This window comes from Cyprinodon tularosa, unplaced genomic scaffold, assembly GCF_016077235.1.
Source record: "Cyprinodon tularosa strain WSP-4 unplaced genomic scaffold, ASM1607723v1 ctg61, whole genome shotgun sequence".
Classification (NCBI taxonomy): domain Eukaryota; kingdom Metazoa; phylum Chordata; class Actinopteri; order Cyprinodontiformes; family Cyprinodontidae; genus Cyprinodon; species Cyprinodon tularosa.
In genome coordinates, this window is record NW_024039352.1 from 1,260,349 (window position 1) to 1,280,797 (window position 20,449).

The 20,449-nt window shown below is 40.1% G+C and overlaps 1 protein-coding gene across 1 annotated transcript in view; it reads left to right on the forward strand.

The window, feature by feature from the left end:
* Positions 1-20,449, forward strand: part of LOC119798073 (homeobox protein Meis1) — a 96,580-nt gene that overhangs the window by 29,633 nt on the left and 46,498 nt on the right. Inside the window, exon 8 of the mRNA XM_038307414.1 lies at positions 15,828-15,973. Coding sequence (XP_038163342.1) covers positions 15,828-15,973 — 146 coding nt within the window. The remainder of the gene's footprint in view (positions 1-15,827; positions 15,974-20,449) is intronic.

The following is a 20,449-nucleotide window of genomic DNA, read 5'->3' on the forward strand; positions in this document are numbered from 1 at the left end:
ACTGGACTCTAGAGCAGTGGAGACGCGTTCTCTGGAGTGACGAATCGCGCTTCTCCATCTGGCAATCTGATGGACGGGTCTGGGTTTGGCGGTTGCCAGGAGAACGGTACTTGTCTGACTGCATTGTGCCAAGTGTAAAGTTTGTTGGAGGGGGGATTATGGTGTGGGGTTGTTTTTCAGGAGCTGGGCTTGGCCCCTTAGTTCCAGTGAAAGGAACTCTGAATGCTTCAGCATCCCAAGACATTTTGGACAATTCCATGCTCCCAACTTTGTGGGAACAGTTTGGAGCTGGCCCCTTCCTCTTCCAACATGACTGTGCACCAGTGCACAAAGCAAGGTCCATAAAGACATGGATGACAGAGTCTGGTGTGGATGAACTTGACTGGCCTGCACAGAGTCCTGACCTCAACCCGATAGAACACCTTTGGGATGAATTAGAGCGGAGACTGAGAGCCAGGCCTTCTCGTCCAACATCAGTGTGCAACCTCACAAATGCGCTTCTGGAAGAATGGTCAAAAATTCCCATAAACACACTCCTAAACCTTGTGGACAGCCTTCCCAGAAGAGTTGAAGCTGTTCTAGCTGCAAAGGGTGGACCGACGTCATATTGAACCCTATGGATTAGGAACGGGATGTCACTTAAGCTCATATGTGAGTCAAGGCAGGTGAGCAAATACTTTTGGCAATATAGTGTACAAGCAAACAGATACACAAAAAGCTTTGGGCAGTGGAAGCATACAAGGTGAATATTTTGTTTTTCTTATTATTTTATTCTATTTTGTGAATTTCTTGATAAGCATATAAAGAAAGTGAAACCAGAATGTACAGATGAGACAATAAGCAGCCCTTTCTTTAGCCATTACTGTACCTTCCAGCTGCAAGGTAACATTTGGCCTCTTCTATAATCTTACCCAAGTTGCTTTATATTCTCACTTGTAAATATGAACCCTGCAGAAGAATAAAAATGAGCCCCTCTCTCGGCTGGCACACATGCATATGTTCACATGTAAATGCAACACACACAGTCTCACAGCTACTCTCCATTATTCTCTCACTCTCTCCCTCAAATTGAAATAATTCAATTTATAGACACAGTTCCAGACCTCCCTGGCTAAGAGCATTATGCATGAACACCCTCCACCACCACCACCATCATCCTCCCACCCCTCTTACCGCTCTCCTTTTCCGAACAAAAGACGGGGAGAATTTACCAGCCAGCTCTCCAAACGTCACCAACACAAAGCCAATTTCATGCCAGGAAAACACCAGCAGAAGAGCCATATTTGGACACAACCCTCATCTCAGTGGATTTTATTTCACATTGATACGGTTCAATGCTGTTTACTTATGTTACTTTTTTATAACCCTTACATCGACCTTCCTTCTGTCATTACTAAGCTTCGGCAAGGGGGACTTTCTCACGGATTTATATCTTTGAGTAACAATGCTAGTGTTTTAGAGTATAATATCAAAAACTAAAAATACATAACATTCAAGTTCTTTAATTTAGACAGAACAGCAATGACAATCCTTGCTGCTTATAAGATAACCTATCACATGGGTTTCTGTGGCTATTATAGTGTTTTCTAAAACAAATTATCTTCTTTTGCTCTCTACATATAGCACATTTATAGCTAGGTTTAAAGTCCCAACTGAGGACAACATTATCCCTTTTACTCTTTGACTCCTTTTAGACCAATAGTTGTAGAAAACTATGGCTTGATGGTTATTCGTGATGCTACATGCTCAAGTAGCCAACACGCAGTCAGCTGCTAATCAAACTTACTGTTTATATCCCCCAACTGTTTTTCTTTTTTTAAGTATTAGATTACTTGGGGCATTGTTGGGGGGTTTGCTTACTGCCTTTTTTTAATTAACTAACTTAAAGCCCCTGGATGAATGCTGGAGGAGTGTTCGCACAGCTGAAGCCCCGTCTCTCCTGTGTGCTGTGTGTTGTGTACTTTTTATTGTTATACTTCTGTTGGCAATTTTAATACCAATTGTTTCACCTCCTGATGCACGATTTATAAATCATTCACAAACAGGTGAAGTGAAAGCTTCAATGTGAGGTCAAAAACTGTGTGCTCACCTTCCTACCAGCAAAAACAATTAGGTGCAGGTGAGTTCCCCTTATAAAACCTAAAACCCACACCGCACCACATCGTCACCTGGTGGACACACAAAATATGCATATGCAAAGTGGCTCCTGCACGCTCCTTTAGGTGTCAGTCTAAAGGAGAGAAGTTAAAATATGCTGGTTTGTTGGGTGTTATGGCAAAAATGCCAAGCAGATGTGTAGATGGGCTGGGTTCTTATAGGAGTAATGCCCCAACTTTGTAGTTTGTAGCAGTAGCGAGTGAGCTTAGTCAAAAAGCAGAATACTCAATCTAACAGCCAAACCAACATCTTCAGTCATGAGATACTGTTGACTTAACTTGAATAACAGAACCCAGGAGAAAGGGATGACAAGAACTTGCTCTCTAAGGTTTGTAGACTTGGACTTATAGATTAGGTGTCATTTAGGTGTTATTTAAGCAATTGCTCCTCACATTGAAGAGTCTGCTTACAGTTGTTCCCCCATCTGGGTGCCTTTTTTTAAGGTTTTCCAGTTACCGGTATGTCACATTGCTGGCAGACCTAGAAGACACTGAAATGGCTATACATACCTTCTAGTCTACAGAATCTTTGGGATTGCTAAGAGAGAGTTGGAGGATGTTTTCTTTGTGGAGCCTTTTACCTTTACCAGATGAAAAAATAGAAACAGTGTAGTCAGAGGGCTGCAACAAGTGGAGTAGGTTCACTTCTGCATTATTTAATGCTCTGTACAGCTAGAGAAAATATTTTTCTTGTGGTTCATTAAAAGGATATCAGGATTTGGGCAGTATGGCAGTTCTGAAACAAGTTTCCATTCCTTTCCTTTTTCCTTACTTAATTCCAATTATTTTCATGGTGTATATGCAGTCTAAGTTTTGCCCTTTGAGGCAACATTTGTTTGTTACTAGTGGAGGTGGCTCATAGCCTCATAGATGCAGAACAGCCATAAGCGTAATGCCATGCTGTGAGCTGATCTAAAGTGGAATGCACTAAGTTGAAGGCAAAGAGTTGCTTAATGCAAGTTTCTGGGTTAAAGCTTGACCCAGGGCTGACCCAGACCAAACATGCTGTCCCCAGAGGCCCCCTCCCATTGGTCCCTTTGACATGGATACCTGCAAGAGGGATTCAGTCGAGAGATAAAGACCTTGCGAAGCTTTCCTATGAGTTTAGGGAGGGAGTAGGAAGAAAGAGAGGGCTAGATAACAAATACCTGTAGATAAACACAGGAGCAGCAGGCTGGGCTGGAGGGCAGCATGGGTGTTTACTTTGTGTGTTTGCAGAGCGACACAAAGCTTGCCACTTGTGGTGCACACACTTGTGAATGCAGACGTATTCAGATGTAACCTGATCATCCCTTCTCGCTCCAGGCCAATGAAACCTAAAGAGATGAGCAGGTACTGGTGGCAGAGATCCTCACTGGTGATAACCTTTGGACTAAAGGCCTGAATGGTGTTGTTAAGCACACATGCAAAGTGCACACAACGTGCACACCAGCTCCCATCGGCAGGCCTGAGTCTTTGTTCCACTGAGATTCTCTTCAGCAGCAGGGAGGTCATACTCTTCCAGGAAGTCACCCTCCAGAGAGGGCTGCCTCTTTCAGGAAGTGACTCGGTGGGAATTTCTGGCAGGAGCACCGACAACCATGGGGGGCATATCACTTCTGTCCACATGGGCCCATGCTCCAAAGGAAATGGGCCGCTCTAAACCCACTCACTTCCTCTTCCTCTGCTTCTGTCCTAAAAGCATTATCAGGGCTGCCGAGTATGGGTCCACTGATAGGACTCCTAATCCTTTGCATCCATGCAACACCGCATCCTGTACCTATCAAGGCCATAACCCACAGGCAGGAGTAGCTGTAAGGTGTTGCCATTTAGGTTATATGTAGGTGGTAAGCGTTTAAAGAAAAAGCAGTTTAGATATTTTGTACAAACAAATAAAGGTGTTTAATAATTCATCCTATGAAATGAATATCCAAAACGCATAAAGAGTAAATCCGACCGCTCAAGTGGGTTGCAGCTTAGAGATTTGGACTTATCTTGTTTTCTAACCACCCTTTCACTAACATAAACCTTGTGGGCAAAGACCGTATTACAATAAATACTCAAATCTTCTGTTATTCTATGGCAACCATTTGGAAGTTAATGCACTATTATTAGCGCATGCCACAGCAGTGTTAGCATGCCTGTATTATCTGAGTACATGTCTCAGTTTGGCCGGCGCTGATAAGCTAGCGGTGGGAAAAGCCATTTGTAGTAAAATTGTTTATCAGAGCTTGTGTCAATCATGCATTAACAATGTGAAAAGTTTCACAAACCTATAAAAAAAATATCTATGAATTCTTAACTGAGATCATGACAAAAGATAACATATTTCTACCCGTAGAAGTCTCTGTTTTATTTCATTTAAATCCACATTAGTTGCTCTCAGAGTCTTGAAACAACTCCCAATCTCCAAAAACATCATCGCGGGTTATGCAAACACTGTTTTGTGAATCTTTGGTTATTTAAAGAGAAGCCAGTGATTATTTGCATTGGAAAGGAAGGTAGGAGGTTGTCCACCGTGGATGATCTTGTGTGAAATGCATACTGAAAACTAAGTATTAGAGTGACTGCATGATATAAAAGTAAGAGAGCAAAATCCATAAAATTAGGGGAGACTTAAACCACTTTAATATTTTTTGCTTTTTGCACCCATAAAATTAGGTTGATGGTGCTGCATAAAAGTGTGATTACTGAGAGCACAAACTGATTTCTGGGGATGGCATTAAAGATTTAAACAGAATTTTTAGTGCTTTATAATGGTAGTGTTTTAAGGCCGATTAAAGTTTAATAAGTAAGTAGATTAAAAAACTTAACTTTCTGTACAAAAAAAGTACTTCAAATTTTGTTTTTATTCAACTTTTGTTTACTTTAAACAGCATGAACTTAGTTTGGAGCTCATTGAAACCAAGGTTTGCTTGAATGTTTCAAGATTTTTAAGCATATTTTTAACAGCAATGGTTCCTTCCCCTTAAAACAAAGATGTCATAAGTTATTTAAGAAAACCTACTGAGCTATGTATTGCCTTGACTTTCACTAGGGATGTTTACATGTCTTTTTAAATCACCCCCACCACACTTTTATCTATTGAATTTTGCTCCAAAGTAAGGTTGAGTAGGATATTTCTCCTTTAGATTAGCTGAAGTTTCCTTCTCTTTGTGCCACATCTACATTCAAGGACTTTGGAATGCCCTTCAGCACTTCAGCTGACTTTTGGAAAGAACTGTGGTGCCATTGTGCTGTTAAGTGCTTTTACCTTTTGTTATAGTCCTTGTCCTCCACTGCTGTCCCCTCCCCCCTTCCCGTCCTTCTTCCATAGTCCATTTTCCCTCTCTATCTGTTTGCTGTGTGTTAGGTTGGACTGAAGCTCAGTGTGCTGTAGGTGTCAAAAGCCCTCTGAGAGAGAGCAAAACAATTGAGGGCAAGAGTTAAGAGTGAGAAAGCAGCAAAAGAGACAAGCTCTTCACAGATTTCGTCTTTTAGATGTTGTTTTAGCGGCAAAGGAGCTCTACGCTGATCTTGCAAGTGGTGCTATTAGAAGTGAGTCTGGCCTTCTGTCTTCGATTTAGGAAAAAAGAGAAAAGAAAACAGCAACACAAAGACAGGAGAGGAAAAAAAATCAATAGTTACACAGAAAAAGAGCTCCACATGAAAGGCTGAATTCATTGCCCTGCTTTTTTTTTTTCATTTTAGCTTGTAGTGTGTGTCTCTGTCTACCTCATTCTTTCTTTTTTCAGCGGATCCAAAAGCCGGAACACAAGGCGGTTAATGTGGATGTGTGCTTGTGTTTGTGAACGCGAAGGCATGCTGCAGTTTAATGTCGTGTCGGTGCCCTGGGCTGGAGGCAGTTTCCAGCGTGTCAGGCAGCCTGTGGTGATGACCCTTTTCGGGAAAATGGCACACAGAGAGCAGTCACATTTACACTGACATTTTTGCCATCACCTATGGCTATGTCAACAGGCCTGATCCCTCCCCCTGCTTCCAAAGCCTGTGGATGGGCCCCAGCCCAAACATACAGCAGCATAAGAACTTATTGCATGGCTCTAAATAGAGATTTTTAAATAAATATTCCTTAAGATGTGGTCCAATGGGTCATTCCTTGGGCTTGCATTAAACTACAAATACTTTTGATAATAGAATAGAATAGAATACTTTATTGCCCCCAATGTAGATATTTATATTGTATCATCAGTTAAGCTAAATATAAATAAAATATAGTAATAAAGCACAAAATAATTCTGAAAATAAACAAAATTGTTTCTAAATTGTGCTCAGTACATAAAGATGTGCTACATGTAAAGAACATCTTTAGATTGTAAAATGCAAGAAATGCACACACACAAAAAAAACATTTTTCTTATAAATCTTTTCACAAAATCAAATTTTGCTCCTATAGCTGAAGGGAAATATTGCTAATATAATGACGAGCAGAGAGGAGATCATAAATATATACAGCTTCCTCCACATCAATTTGCACCTAAGGGTGTGTAAACAAACATAAATAAATCTGTTATTGCAGTAGCATAATCTCACACTGAAGAATTTGTTGCATTTATCTCTACAGTTGAGCCCCGTCTAGCTTTCTTTCTTTCTCACAGTGCCTTTGTTATTTCAAACTTTTGATCATTGCTCAGACTGTAGATATTGCCTGGTTTGAGGAAGGATCTATGTTCCTGATGACGGATCAGCGGCATCTGCTCTACCTGAATGACATGTTCTCCCCTCTTTCCCTTTTTTAAACCAGGGCTAATAGAAATTGAACTCTGCTTCATTTATGAAACATTAACAACAGGAAAATTAGGTTTTATGGTTATTCTTTATGGTTAGTAATATTTATTTTACAGTTTTGTTGAACCATATTGAATATATAATGAAGCAGGAAGTTTTTACCTTGATACCATTGGCTAACAGTGTAACAAATACTATTAATGGTATCAAATCTCTTATTTCTTTGGAATCATTTTTATGAGTAGTGGCAAATTTGATCTGTTTTCTGTTTTATTCTTTCTTGAATTGGATGTTCTCTAATATTTACCAATTTAAGAGTATTGGTTCTTTATATAACTTGATTTGGATATGCATTCTGCAGTATTTTTTAAACAATTCAATATAAATGGGGTTGGGTCATTAAATATGGAGAGCACAGTATGCCCTTAATATGTTCATAACAACAAAGTAGCCCTACAGCTCCCATAAATGTGACATTTCAACACTTGTAATTATCTTTTCAGGTTAAGTTTCTAATGTCTGATATTGTAAAGAACCTCTTGTTGTGAGTTAAACACATTCCTCATATCTGCATTCCTGATCCACGTCTTCAAACAGATCCAGCAAAGCAGAATTAATTGCTCATACTTGGCTCCATTTCTCACAATAAAAAGTCTCTTGCGTTTCTTAATGATGGAAAAAAAGAGAAACAAGTGAAGATGACTCACCAGTTGTTGTCATTATTGGATCTGTCAGTGCACATCCAAAAAACTGTCATAGTTCAAGGAAGCTTGTGTTGTTTTAGCAAAGCCATTTTTACTTCTAATTACTTTAATAAAATTGTGGTTGACTGCAGGAAACAATTACTTTTCTTTCCTAGAGGTTGTTTACCTGCTGTCTTTATCCTTATTGCACAAAGGAGAGCTTTCTGTCATTTCCTTTTATTCCTTTCTTCATAGTTGATGGAGATTGTGTGAAGTCAAACAATCCAAACAAAGTGGCAGAAGTTTAAGGCAAACATCTAAAAAGAGCTGAGACCTTCTTGCAAAGGCATGAAGAGTCTAGACTAGCTATATTGTGCTCCTGACAGCACATGTCATTATCCAACGAGCAGTGGTGGGGATTGCTTTCCGTCTCTGTTCCAAAATCGGGCAGAAAAGCAGCGTTGGTCACAGAGAGTGTTTTGTATTGAAGGGAACCTCTTGAGTGTGTTGGTTTGGAATATTTTGTAGTCATTGTTGGAAAGTTGCCTTGTGGATGAGCTTGGGAAGCAGAAGCATGTGAGGAAAGTGTTTTGGTGTACTAAATGAGCCTCCCTAGTTGGGAATTACATAGCAAGAAATGCCTGCATGTTCAAAATATTTAAAGGTGGGAGGGAACCCCAGAGTCATGAAAAGGGAGACCCCTCCGACACCCCCAAGGCCTTAAACCCCCTCCCCCCCGTTGAACTCTCTCCTCAGTAAGTCTAGAGCTTATGAATGGTCTGAATACAATAAGCGCCACTTTTTTCCGCATTCCCTCCCTCTCACAGGCCGCTCTTTACCTCTCTGAGGATTTCTGGGAATGTAATGCGTGTGTGTGAGAGCCAGAAAAAGAAAAATGGAGTGAGAGGGCGAGCACTTTAGTCAATGTACATCAACAAGCGTGTGTGTGTGTTTGTACTATGTCCATCATGCTCTTAGTCTGCATGTGTGTATGTATGAATTTCTCGCCTGCCAGTATGAGCCGTGTGTATCCCATGTGGAAAAGGATAACAGGCCCCTGAGGCCTGGGTCTTTCCTGAGCAGCTTCCTGGGGTGTGAATCTCAACGACTGGCCAATGAAAGATCAGCTCCAGGTCACTTGGACTCAATCAAAGACTCACTCTTTTCTCTTTTGTTCAAAAAACCCCAAAACAAAACAAAACACAACAACCCTTGGAATAAACACACTACAACAGAGTGAAAAGACTTCTCTCAGTCCATCCACTGCCAATAAAACCTTGCCAAAACATGTTATGAAAAGCGTTAAGACATCTGTGTGACTCCTTAAACCTGCATCCTGCTCATGACATCTGGTACAAAGCTAATATTCATAAACTATATTCCTAAGCACAGCAGGGTTTCTAAGAAGAAAACATTATTTGAAAGCTAAATGTCACAGATCTCTTCTCCTGCGCTGGAAGCGACAAGATTGCAGTTTGCAGATGAATGACTTGCAAGTCCGTGGCTGTTAATTTGCTAGGCAGCAGAAAAATGGCTGACACCTCCACATGGCACATGTGCCTATGTTAAGAGGGTAGGTAGCACCAGTGAAGCTCTTATTCTGAGAAATGGTTCATAATCAGATCATAACAGATTAGCCTAGATACGGCGTGATAATGTCAGAGTGCGCCTTGAGAAAGAGAGATGCACGGGGGTGATATTGGCACAACAGAGACACGATAAAACAGAGGCGAGCAAGGACTGTTTGCACTCATTGGATGAAAACATAAAGACATTGGACACTGAAAAATGTCAGCCTCTACATCACCTTTTGGCATGAAAATAAGACATCATCAGCTACTGTTTCATTTACAGTACTGAAGGATTAAGGGTGCCAGGAGAAGGGTTAAATATCGTTCAGTCTTACACTGCAGGTGCATATTTAAAGGAGTACTTTGTTTAGAAAGTTAGTCATGGAGGATGAAAGCAACAGCTGTAAATTGGATAGGAGCAACTTTTAAACCCTCATCATTTATCAAGATAGATAGATTAATTGATTCTATACTCATGTAAGACAACTCAAAACATCATGCAGATTGAGAGAGTGAGGAGACATGACAGTAAAGGAGAAAGGAAAGAGCGTTAGTACTGTTAGAAAAATAGCCAATCAAAGCTGAATGAACTCAGAAGTATGCATCAGTTTAGCTAATAAAAACATCTACTGCAATAAATGAAGGAAGCAAAGTAAATCAGTGACTTTACGTCATAGTTTCTTCACTCACGGTAAACGTGTGCGGGATTGTGTCTGAGTGTGTATTTTTGTATACACTCTGTGAGGGGACTGATAAAATATTCCTTCCCTTGGTTGGCCCCGGGGCATTTCAACTGCCCCTGGCTCCTTCCAGTCAGTGGCCTGCTCCTAATTGCCACATACACACACATGCACACACAGACCCTGTGTGGTTGGAGACACACATTCACTGGGAAAGGCAGGAGGATACAGACACATACAGGCGAATGCACATCTACGCATGCATACAGTCTTCACAGACAAACATGCATCCCTCCTTGCATTGATTCCCCCTCCATGCCCATCCCCCCCTCAGTCCCCCCTCTAACTAGTTGCAAAGATGTTGTCATGGCTGATCATGTGGGCCAGGCCCAGAGCTGTGCCTGTGGCTTTTTCTTGTGGGGAGTCTGCAGCTTGCTAGGTTAGCTTCCCCACGCTGTGTGCATGCAGCCCAGGGTTAGAGCCTGCTGAGGCTCTTAATAAGCCTGGCAGACTGTGCATGGAGACTATCTGACTGTTTTATTGAATGAGTTGCTGATTGGCGGACTGGCTAGCTTTCTGACCAACTGAATGACTGCTTGCAGAAACACTTAACACAGCGACCTGACTAAGCCTCTTAAGTCGCTCTCTTAAATATTATTTCTGATTATATACAATTTATTCATAAAATAAGTTATTTTTAAAACTTTTATTTTAATCGTGGTTTTGTTTTATAACAAAATCACTAAAATTAATTAAATGCTTCAATTTTTGATATGACAAAGATCACATACAGTTCAGACTCATTAGAAACATGCAAAAAGTCAACTCTGAGGTAAACGTAAGCTTTGCTATTGTTAGCGGCTCACGTTTAATGAGTCACAATGGCCACAAATCAGTAGTCCGTTTACTGTGTTTCTTGGTCTAAAAGATTAAACAAAATGCTGCCATAATTTGGATTTAACATGGTGAAGTCGTCTTCAGTGATTTTCTGACGAGTTCTAGTCAACCAGCTGTCTGTTCTTGTTGACTTTGTCACCTAAACAACGAATCGCTAGCTTCTCACAAATGATTACATGGTTTCCAGCAGTCACCTTCATATCTGGGGCTTTTAAAAATAGCTTAGACTTACGTCACCAGAGGAAGCCATGCTGACACTAACTGGATGGTGCTTCACAAGCCCAATTTCACTTTCAGGGAAGACCTTGTAGCTTTTTTACTCAAGACTTTGCACCTCATAGATGATGTCACAGAAAATTCAGATTAGATGAATAATATGATATTCTGAGCATGCCCAAGAGGCATCTTTAAGCTTGAAGTGAGCACATATGTAAAAGTACCAGACTCTAGCAGTATACCATGTATTAGGACACCAAAAAGCTTTTATATATATAAGTGAAAATCGGATATTTTCTCCACAGAGGATTTTTCTTTCTTCTTTTCACTGCATGATGTATTCAAGATGAGCTACAGCCATCAAAAGTTAAAAAAAGTAAATCAATTAACTCTGCCTTGTGGGCAAATGTTGCATAGAAGCTATTTTTCAAAAGGGTTTGAAGCGATAATCACCTGGAGCACCTTAATAAATCCCCTTATTGTTTTTAATGTCCATAATCATGACTCTCCATGTGGGTAAGCAGCTTTTATCAGTTTTATTTAGTTTGTTACAGACTTTCTAAATAGTTGTTTTCTTATGCGTTTGTGTTGGATGTCAGAGCAAGATAATCTTCAAGTAACAACAACGGACTGCTCTACATTGGACTCTTTTCCTCAGATTAACTTCCTTTCGCAGCTTCCTACTCATTATTTTCTCCCCCTTCATTGCCTCTGTGAGTGGCTTAAATTTGCACATTCCCTCCTGCTTCTCCCTCTCTGTCTCTATCCTTTCCTGCACTGTTTCACCCTTTAACTCTCCTTTGTTTCTGCTCTGTTGTGTAGCCTCTGTCTGCTTGACAGGCTGTGGTAACACCGTTGACATTTCCACAGCATGGCTGCTGAAACACAGCTTCAGCACCTTTCCTGCCTCAGCCTTTCCTCCTCTCTCTCCACCATGACTTCCCTTGTGCTGTTAGGTAAAGAGAAGCAGAAATTAGCCCCAGACCTTGTGGAGGTGATTGGTTTCAAATTGCAGTGAAAATGGAATTGCCAATAGACCTACGGCCTTCTGCCTCTTTTTCCTCCAAGGTAAAGTAAATGTACACTCCTAAGTCTGACCTATGGATGGTTGATCCCCTTCTAGGTAAACTGAGTGTCCATAGGTCAGTCTTAGAAGTGTAAAGAAGGATGGGAAGTGTTAGTGATTCCCTGTCTGGGGTTGTGGGAGAAAGAATTGTGAAAAAGGAAGCTGTTTAGATTGAGTTTATTTTTCAGTGTTTTTGTTTGTCTTTTTTATTTCCTAAAGGTTCCGCCCGTCTTATCATACCTCACCTTCTTTCCTGAGTTAGTGGCACATTCACTCCCGCTCCGAGCTGGTTCTCCGGCCGTTAGCCTCTGTTTTCCTAACTCGTACAGGACGAGCCCCTAGGTTTGTTATTGTAGGCTTTGCTGAACATGAGCCGGTCTTTACAACGGATTGAAAGCATTTGCTTCCAATGAAAATCTGGTCTTAGATTACAGGGCCCCGACTCGGCTCACCCGTCTTTTTCCAGCAGGCAGCTGGAAAGGGAGGCGAAGGGGAGGGTGTATTTCTTTTACCCTGAAACAGTAGGAAGAAAAAGCTGAACTTACTCACTGGGCTCAGACGGTGCTTGTCCTAGGCTAATGATGTAACTGAAGCTTGCAATGTGAGTGTGTTTCCAGGACACAGAGAGGTTCAGAAGCTGTATAATGCGCTCAATGTGTGCTTGCTTGTGGAGCACAGGGCTGAAAAGTCTTGTTAATCAATTAATGGATCAGTTGCTGAACAACTGTAATTGATTGTTAAATAAATGAAAAAAACGTTTTCTTTTAGGCATGGGTCGGTATAAGTTTCTCAAGCTACGTTAACCTTGAAAAAGATAAAATAAAACACATAAAGAATAGTATTTTAGCACAAAAACATAAAGTAAAACCTGATTTAATTAGACTGTAGTTAACAACCCCCTGAGCAATACATTGGATTTTAACATTGAAGTTACAACGAGACCTCATTTAGGCATGAGTCAACCTTGTTATGTATAAAACTAATTTAGACCTATATTATCTTGGTCTAGATTCTGGACCAAGCAAAACTATTATCAAAGTATTTAAATCTTGCTTGTGTTTTTCTTATAAAATCACCAAGTTCATGACGAAAAACAAACAAAAAAACAGTAGTAATAAAGTAGAAATTAAAGACATTTTCATTCAGTTATGTAGAAATACTATTTATTATTTCCTTAAATGTGATAAAGTGCTACTAATATAAAAATTTGGTATAGAACTGAACTTTTTTTCAAAATGAAACTAAATTAAGACAACAGCCCTAATGTGATGACACAAGTACCAGGTTGTTCTGTACTTATGGATGTAAACAAAACTCTTGCAGGCTGTTGCACCTGATTGCTGTTCTGCAATTTTTTGGAGTAACATAAGTAAAACAAAGTGATATTAGCTGTTTTTTAGTCAGACTCCATTTTACCTTATCTTTATGATTGTTCTGGTTCTTAAAGTTCAAAATAAGAACTTATTTAAGAACTGAAATTTTTGTAAACAGCCCAGTGGTCTTTCTTGAATTGAAACACTTTAAATGGTCAGGGACTATGAACCAAAACATGGTGTACATGAACACTTATGACCCTCCTATTCATAACTTTACAGTATCTTTATCTCAGTATCAGTATCTCAAATAGTCAGCTGTATACATGTGCTGTGCCATCTGATTAGCAGTGTGCAGCCATATGTGGGTGGAGCAGTGCTTCCAGAGAAGCATTTCATGCATCCTCTTAAAATAATTGAAAATCATAGGAGTGTTTTTTCCTGTGAATTCTAAACAGTACTTTTATAAAATCCATATAATCCCTGGCTTTTTATAAGCCTGACTCCTTCATTCTAGTTTCTACTGTATGTGGTATATTTATGTATATTTACATTTAAAAAAGTATACCTGTTTTAATTGGAATCAAGTTTTAACATTTGGAAAACTACATTTTCTAGTCCTCTCATTACGTTAATCAGACATTAAAATCCTTAAATGTGACGAATATATTAAGTATCAATCCTAAAAAGTCATTTTGCCAATGTATATTTATTCAAATCATTAAATAGTGAATAGAGAGAAAACAAACAAACAAACTGGCAAACGAAACGGCAGGATTGTAAATGTTTGAACGTGCTGGGCTCCTTTATTCATTATGTTACATTAGTTCGAGCCAACCACAAGCTTGATCTTCATATGTGCATTATCAGTTCTCAGTATGTGGTGTTTGCATCAGTGCTCTGACATCAATGCCAAAGCAGCTCTTGTTTTATCCTACCTCCACCCTCCACCCCCCTTGCCGTCACCTCCACTTCCACATGAGGTTCATTAAAAAGCCTTTAATATGTGCGCATATGTATCTCCTTCTGCCAGCACAGTCGGAGTGAGAGGGAGAGCTGGCCATGTGTGTTGTTTCGTTTGGTTTGTTGAGAGGCTCTCTCTCCTAATGGCGTGTATAATTCAGGTGCCCTCCAGGCATGCTTTCAGGAATTCTTTTGCCTGAGGTAATGGGGAGCAAAGGCCTGGGTTTTAGGCCCTTGATTATTCCATTGATGTGGCAGGCTGGAAAAAAGTCATCTCCAACCGGATTAGCGCCAACATCGCCATTAATTATCAATGAACCTGGTCTCAGGGTTTAGCCAAGGTGCTGGTGTCTTCCTCTGAAATTTAGTGGGGCGGCCCTGCGTCAGTGCAGCTCTCAACTCTTGCCACAGTGAATAAACCACGATGCTTTAGAAGTGCTTAGCGTGTAATCAATAAATAACAGAATCCAATTTGGTGCACTGCTTTGGCAGTTTTTATATTTTCTTTCCCCCCCTCTCACTTCCTCACACTTCAAGGCAGGGGAGGCATTGCGGGATAAAAGTCTGGTTATTTGGTGCTGGAATATCCAGGCGTGAGGGTGCCACTTGTTTACTTCGCCTCATGTTTCTTTAATGATTATCATCTTCATTCAGGGTGCCTGGCGTTTTTGAATAATGATAATAACAATTACGCTTTTCATCACAGATGGGAAGAGCCACTTTCTCTCCATTCGAGCTGTATGGAATCCGTACAGTAATTGGGTGCCTCTGAATATGTGTGCATCTGTGTTCAAGAGTTAATGTTGTGGATCCTGAATGCAGAGAAAAGGGCCCGTGGAGCACTTTCTTTTCACATTGGCTTTTAACGCTCAGATACTCAAAGCTGTCTCACTGTAGCCCCCTTAGGTGAGGTTAACTGGCCTTAATAGAGTCTTATCAAAGCCCTACAGGTTGCTGTAAGCAGCCATGATGCTATTGTTATGAAAAGCAGCTAGCTTTGTTAGCAGTGTTTGTGCCTCCGACTGTTTTTTTTCCATCTCTTTTCCTTTTATTTTGTGTCTCCCCGTCCGTGCAACCTTGCCTTTTGTAGTGCCGTGTTACTCTTTCCACCTCAGGTAAAATGGCAGAATGCGCTGGGGCGACGCTTCAATAACAATTTTCCCCTCAGGATAATAAAGACTAAATCTCTCTGTCATTTTCAATTCTGCACGGGCTTGGATGGGAGAGTGGGGAAATGCGACCTTACAAGTCCTTTGTGCTTCCCCTTCTTTCCTCTCTTTCTCACAGAGGGATGCAAGTGCTTACTGTGTTTTCAGTGACGGCAGGAGAAAAATGAAAGGCAGGGTTATTTATAAATGTATTAAAAATGAATGCATTTATGAGGTGCTGATTCCCCTCCATTCTCTGCTCGCTATTGTCGAGGCTCCATACCCATCCGTCTGTGCCGACAAAGCCCTCCAGAATTCCTTTTCGAGATCACATTTATTCCCTTTGAACGTTCGGCAAAGCATTTGCAGGAAGTAAACAAACCCTGTGTCTGATCGGAGCTGTCTCTTCCTGTTTCTCGTCATGTGACAGGTGATGGCCTGGACAACAGCGTTGCTTCGCCGAGCACAGGGGATGATGATGACCCGGATAAAGAGAAGAAACACAACAAGAAAAGGGGGATTTTTCCTAAGGTGGCCACCAACATCATGAGAGCGTGGCTCTTCCAACACCTAACAGTGAGTTAAGCCAAACAATATTTGTATTATATCACATGTGATCCTTATTTCACTGCAAAGAGCTGTCTTTCTCTCACTCTGGTCTTCTAGTATTTGGCACACTTTTGCACACCTGAAACACACTTAGAGAAACACACACTCACTGTCCAACACTGAACCGCATTTTGATGCACTTCTCCAATGCGTAGCTCAGTTTGTAGGGCGAGCACTTCAAAGACGGAGTCCCGTGTAATCTTTGAGAGATCTCTGATCATCAACTGAAACAGAATGAGGCTTAAGCTGAGGAGAGACACCCCAGGCAGTTTGTGCAGATAGACTGAAGTACCTAGTTATAATACTTTACAAATGCAAGAGATGCTGCAAAGAACAGTGGCTTGGTTTTGCTTCCCCCTCACTTACAAATCCAGTCATCATCGTAGACTAGCAAGGATAGTTTGATGGAAATATATCCGTTTTTGGGCCTCATAATTCGACTTTAGTTCAGAGGGATATATATATAAATGATCAAAACAACCTCTTGTTAACCAGTCTTACTAATCTTGCAGTTAATCATACTCTATTATGTTATTTTATCTAGAAATGGACCTGTCAGAATTTTGCGGGTTTCAGATCACAGCTTTTGTAACAGCTATCGTTAATAAAGCAGCCCTGTTTGTTTGTATACCCTAAAGTAGATCCTTATACTAGTTCAAGGATTACAAAAGGCTCCAATAACGTCCAAATCCAGTGTGTACCATGACAGACTAATGTGGAAATCTCAAAAGTGTAAAATGGGCTGTACTAGACTAAGCCTTCCTGTTGTCAGATTAATAGTTTACTCTCTCTTGCTCCCTAACAACATCAGTTTGAAGATTCTTCTTGTGCTATTATAGAAAAACAGAGTTTATCTGTTCTACATTGTCTCGAATTGTTGGGCCCATCTCCGTTTCATTGGATTGTTGGTCGTGGCATGATTGATTCCTGCCAGACAGAAGTCACACTACAATACAGTCTAAAAGTAAATTTTTTAAATGCATAATTGTGGCCACAGAATAATTACTTTATGGAGAGATGTAATGCAAACATACAAAACTACCTTATATTATAGCTTATACAGTCATCTGTTTAGGTAGGAGTGCGTATGTGTGATGCACTTCCCTTGGAATATTTTTCTTCTAACACTTTCTGAAAATGGACTTAAAGTGTTTTAAATAAGAACTTCAGTAAATTGTATTGCCTCTGAAGCAGTAACTACCTATGCGTGGGTCTAAGGAGTCAGAATAAAATACAGATTGGACTAAAAATATGTCAACAAAACGTGTCATTTGGAATTTTCTGATCAAATTCAGCAGGATTGGAATAATATTGTTATCCGACTATGGGTTGGTTTATTAACAATCCGATCAAGAGCCATGAAAACACTATTCAGGATCTAGTTATTCTGAGTGATGCGAGTTGACCTGGGTGCGCATATTGACCCTGCGTCAACGTAATGTATTTCCACTTTGAGTGGCTAAGTGCTCTGGCTACCTATTATCAGAATATTCCAAATTCGAATTTTACTAGCCATTTAGTTCAATCAGCCATTTTATTCCTATTACTTATGTCCATATAAATAATTTTTTCAATCTGATTTTGGAATTCTGTTTATGTATACATACTGTAGCTCATGATATTGAAGCAGTACTGTAATAGTTTAAGCCAGAACTTGCCTTTTAAATGCTTCAGACTTAACTATTTCTCTGATTGCTTTTCCATTTTTATATACTGTAGCCTATCAAGATATTTGAAACATAAAACTTTATAGCAACTCAAATAAAATTTGTTAAAAACTCTTAAAATAATAAATCCATCCTTAATGCCTCTTCAGAAAGGATTGAAGGGAAATATAATCCAGTGTTTACCAAATCTTTCAATTGAGATGAAGGCAATTTGTGCTGGAGTTCAAAGTTTAGTTTAAATCAAAGAGAGGAGTTGGAAACTGTTTGCTTTTTTCCCCTTTACAAGCTTATTAACATTTCCTCTAAGAGCGCTTCCAAGTAAAGATGTTTTAAAAGTACTTTCCGAACCCTGCGTCACTTGCATTCTGCTGATGTCAGGAGTTGTGGAGAACATGATACAGTTTGGCTGAGTGGCTCTTGGTTTGGATAGAACAAGCCAAAAGGGAGGATGCTGTGGATTGTGGATATTGCATGGGCTTAACTTTTTATTTATTTATTTGTGGCCAGACTTTGATGTCAGTGGGATGCATTGTGCAGTGTATGCCTCGGCTCCGTGGAATTAATGGCAAAGAGCAAGTTATTTATTTTTTATTTTTTCTCATATGTACACACTGGCATGTAGTTTGTAATCAAACTTAGATTTTTTTTGGACGAAAATTTCTTGCACTTTTCAGCCTTCTGCTCTGCCTTTTCACTCGTTTTCTCCCTGACCTCTAATCACACCTTAAACCCTTTAGGGTCAAACAGGAAAGGTTTTTTTCAGCACACACATCCTCTTTTCAAACACAGCCCAGCATATACACAAGCATAACACACCTTCTGTGTCATATTACAGCCCTACATCAGGCTTATGAGGGGTTTCTTCATACTTAGATTTCAAACAGTTGGTTGGATATGGGCTCGAAGAGGTGAAGAGTGGGATAAGGAGGGATCCATTTAGCTCTCCTTCTCACAGGCGAAAAAGTGAGAGTGGAACCAAGCCACGCAGATATGCTGGCAAACAATGGATATAATGGGTAGCTGCTATATGGCGCAGCAATAGAAGAATTTTACTTGGTTGGTTTTGGTTCAAATTCTCTTTTTGGGAGGAGTGAAAACTTTCAGTTGAGATCAATTGAGCAACATCTCTAAACAATCCCTCTTTTGTGGCAGAAGAATCATTTCCCTGAAGTTTTCATTGCAAGCCTTCATTTATGATTTATACTTTATCCTTTTAAGTCGATCAGTTTTATAGTGAATTTTAAATAGAAAGCTATAACTCTCAGTTTTCATTGAGTATGGTTCATTTAGTCTCTGGACTGCAGGCTGGAGGAATAATGGCAGATCTCTTACACTCAGTGGAAGAGAAGTGAAGCAAATGGTGGGATCATGGGGTTACCAAGTCTCCTTAGCAACCATTGTAGGAGTGTTGCTAGAAAAGAAAAAGGATGTCCAGCTTTCATAAAGGTAAATATGTGGAGTTTGAGAAATTCTGCTCAGAATTTAGTTTGAACTGTGTGGTTTAATAGGATGAGCTACAGATTATCATACCGATTGGTTTAAACTTGTATAAAAGAAAACAATTCCAACTGTTAAGTAAGGTGGAGGATGTGTGATGCTTTGGGCCCAGTTTCTCTTTGAAAGTTTCTGGCAAACCTGATAGGGTGAGCTTCGTAATAGAGAGCGTAAAGGGGAAGTTGTGAGATTGGATTAAAGCACTTTTTTTTTGTATACTGAATTTTATTATTATTATTTTTGTATAGGCTAGGGTTTAAAAGTGCTTCAGTTTGAGATGATTCAATTAAAGATTTATGTTATTTTTCTTGCCTACATTTACTAGGGCTGGTTAGCATTGCAGCAGCAGACCGGTCTCATTTGTCCACACAATTATATGCTACCATCATTTCAATTATTCATTAGTTTGATTAATAATGCCAACTTACCGAAGAAAAACATTTTGTATAGGTGCATTATGTTAGCAGAAGCATTACTATTTCAGAACCAGAGTCAGTTTTTCTTTCAGTTGATTTTTTTATTTTTTGGGGGGTATTTCTGTTTGACACCATTTCAGTAACAGAATAGGCAGAAAAACAGCTAAAACTTCAGAACAAGTTATGCTTCCAAACTTCAGTGTATTATATGTTAGTCGCCCTCACAATTGGTTCCTCAGGGGAGTTCCCATTGTATCGAGGCGGAAAGGGAAGGTGGGTGGCAAAATGGGGCTATGAGTGCACCAGCAGGGTAAGAGGTAGGTAGCATTTATATATCCATTCATTTACTGTTGTGTTGAAGTCATTGCTGTGCTCACTTCACCCATCATATGTGCTTATCTCATCTACTACTGTACCGGGCAAAGGTAGAAATACTCCAGAAACACAGAAGGAAAAAACTGGTTATCTGAGCATTCGAAGCTGCTGTACTTTTGGGCAGCTGCAGGTTTCACTGGGAGAGAAGAGAGCTTTATTCGAGAGTCAGGGCAGCAGTATTGAATTTGTGATGATGACAACGTTTGCAACTCAGAGTTCTCTCCAACACACCCAATGAGCTCATGTGCTATCGGCAATGCTTATGGGACGAGTTCAGTGCAAGAATTTGGCTGTGCTGGCTTGGAGCGACTACAAAACATTAACATTAACGGCCTGTAATGATGGCCAAAGCAAGCAGCCTGCTGCCAGCTTGACATGCAGCCTCAAACTGCATAAGGGACCAAGATAAAAAGATTTCCCTATTACATTGTGCTACTTGTTTGTATTTGACCTCATCATATACCGGTTTTGGGTTTAGTGATCGTGAAAGC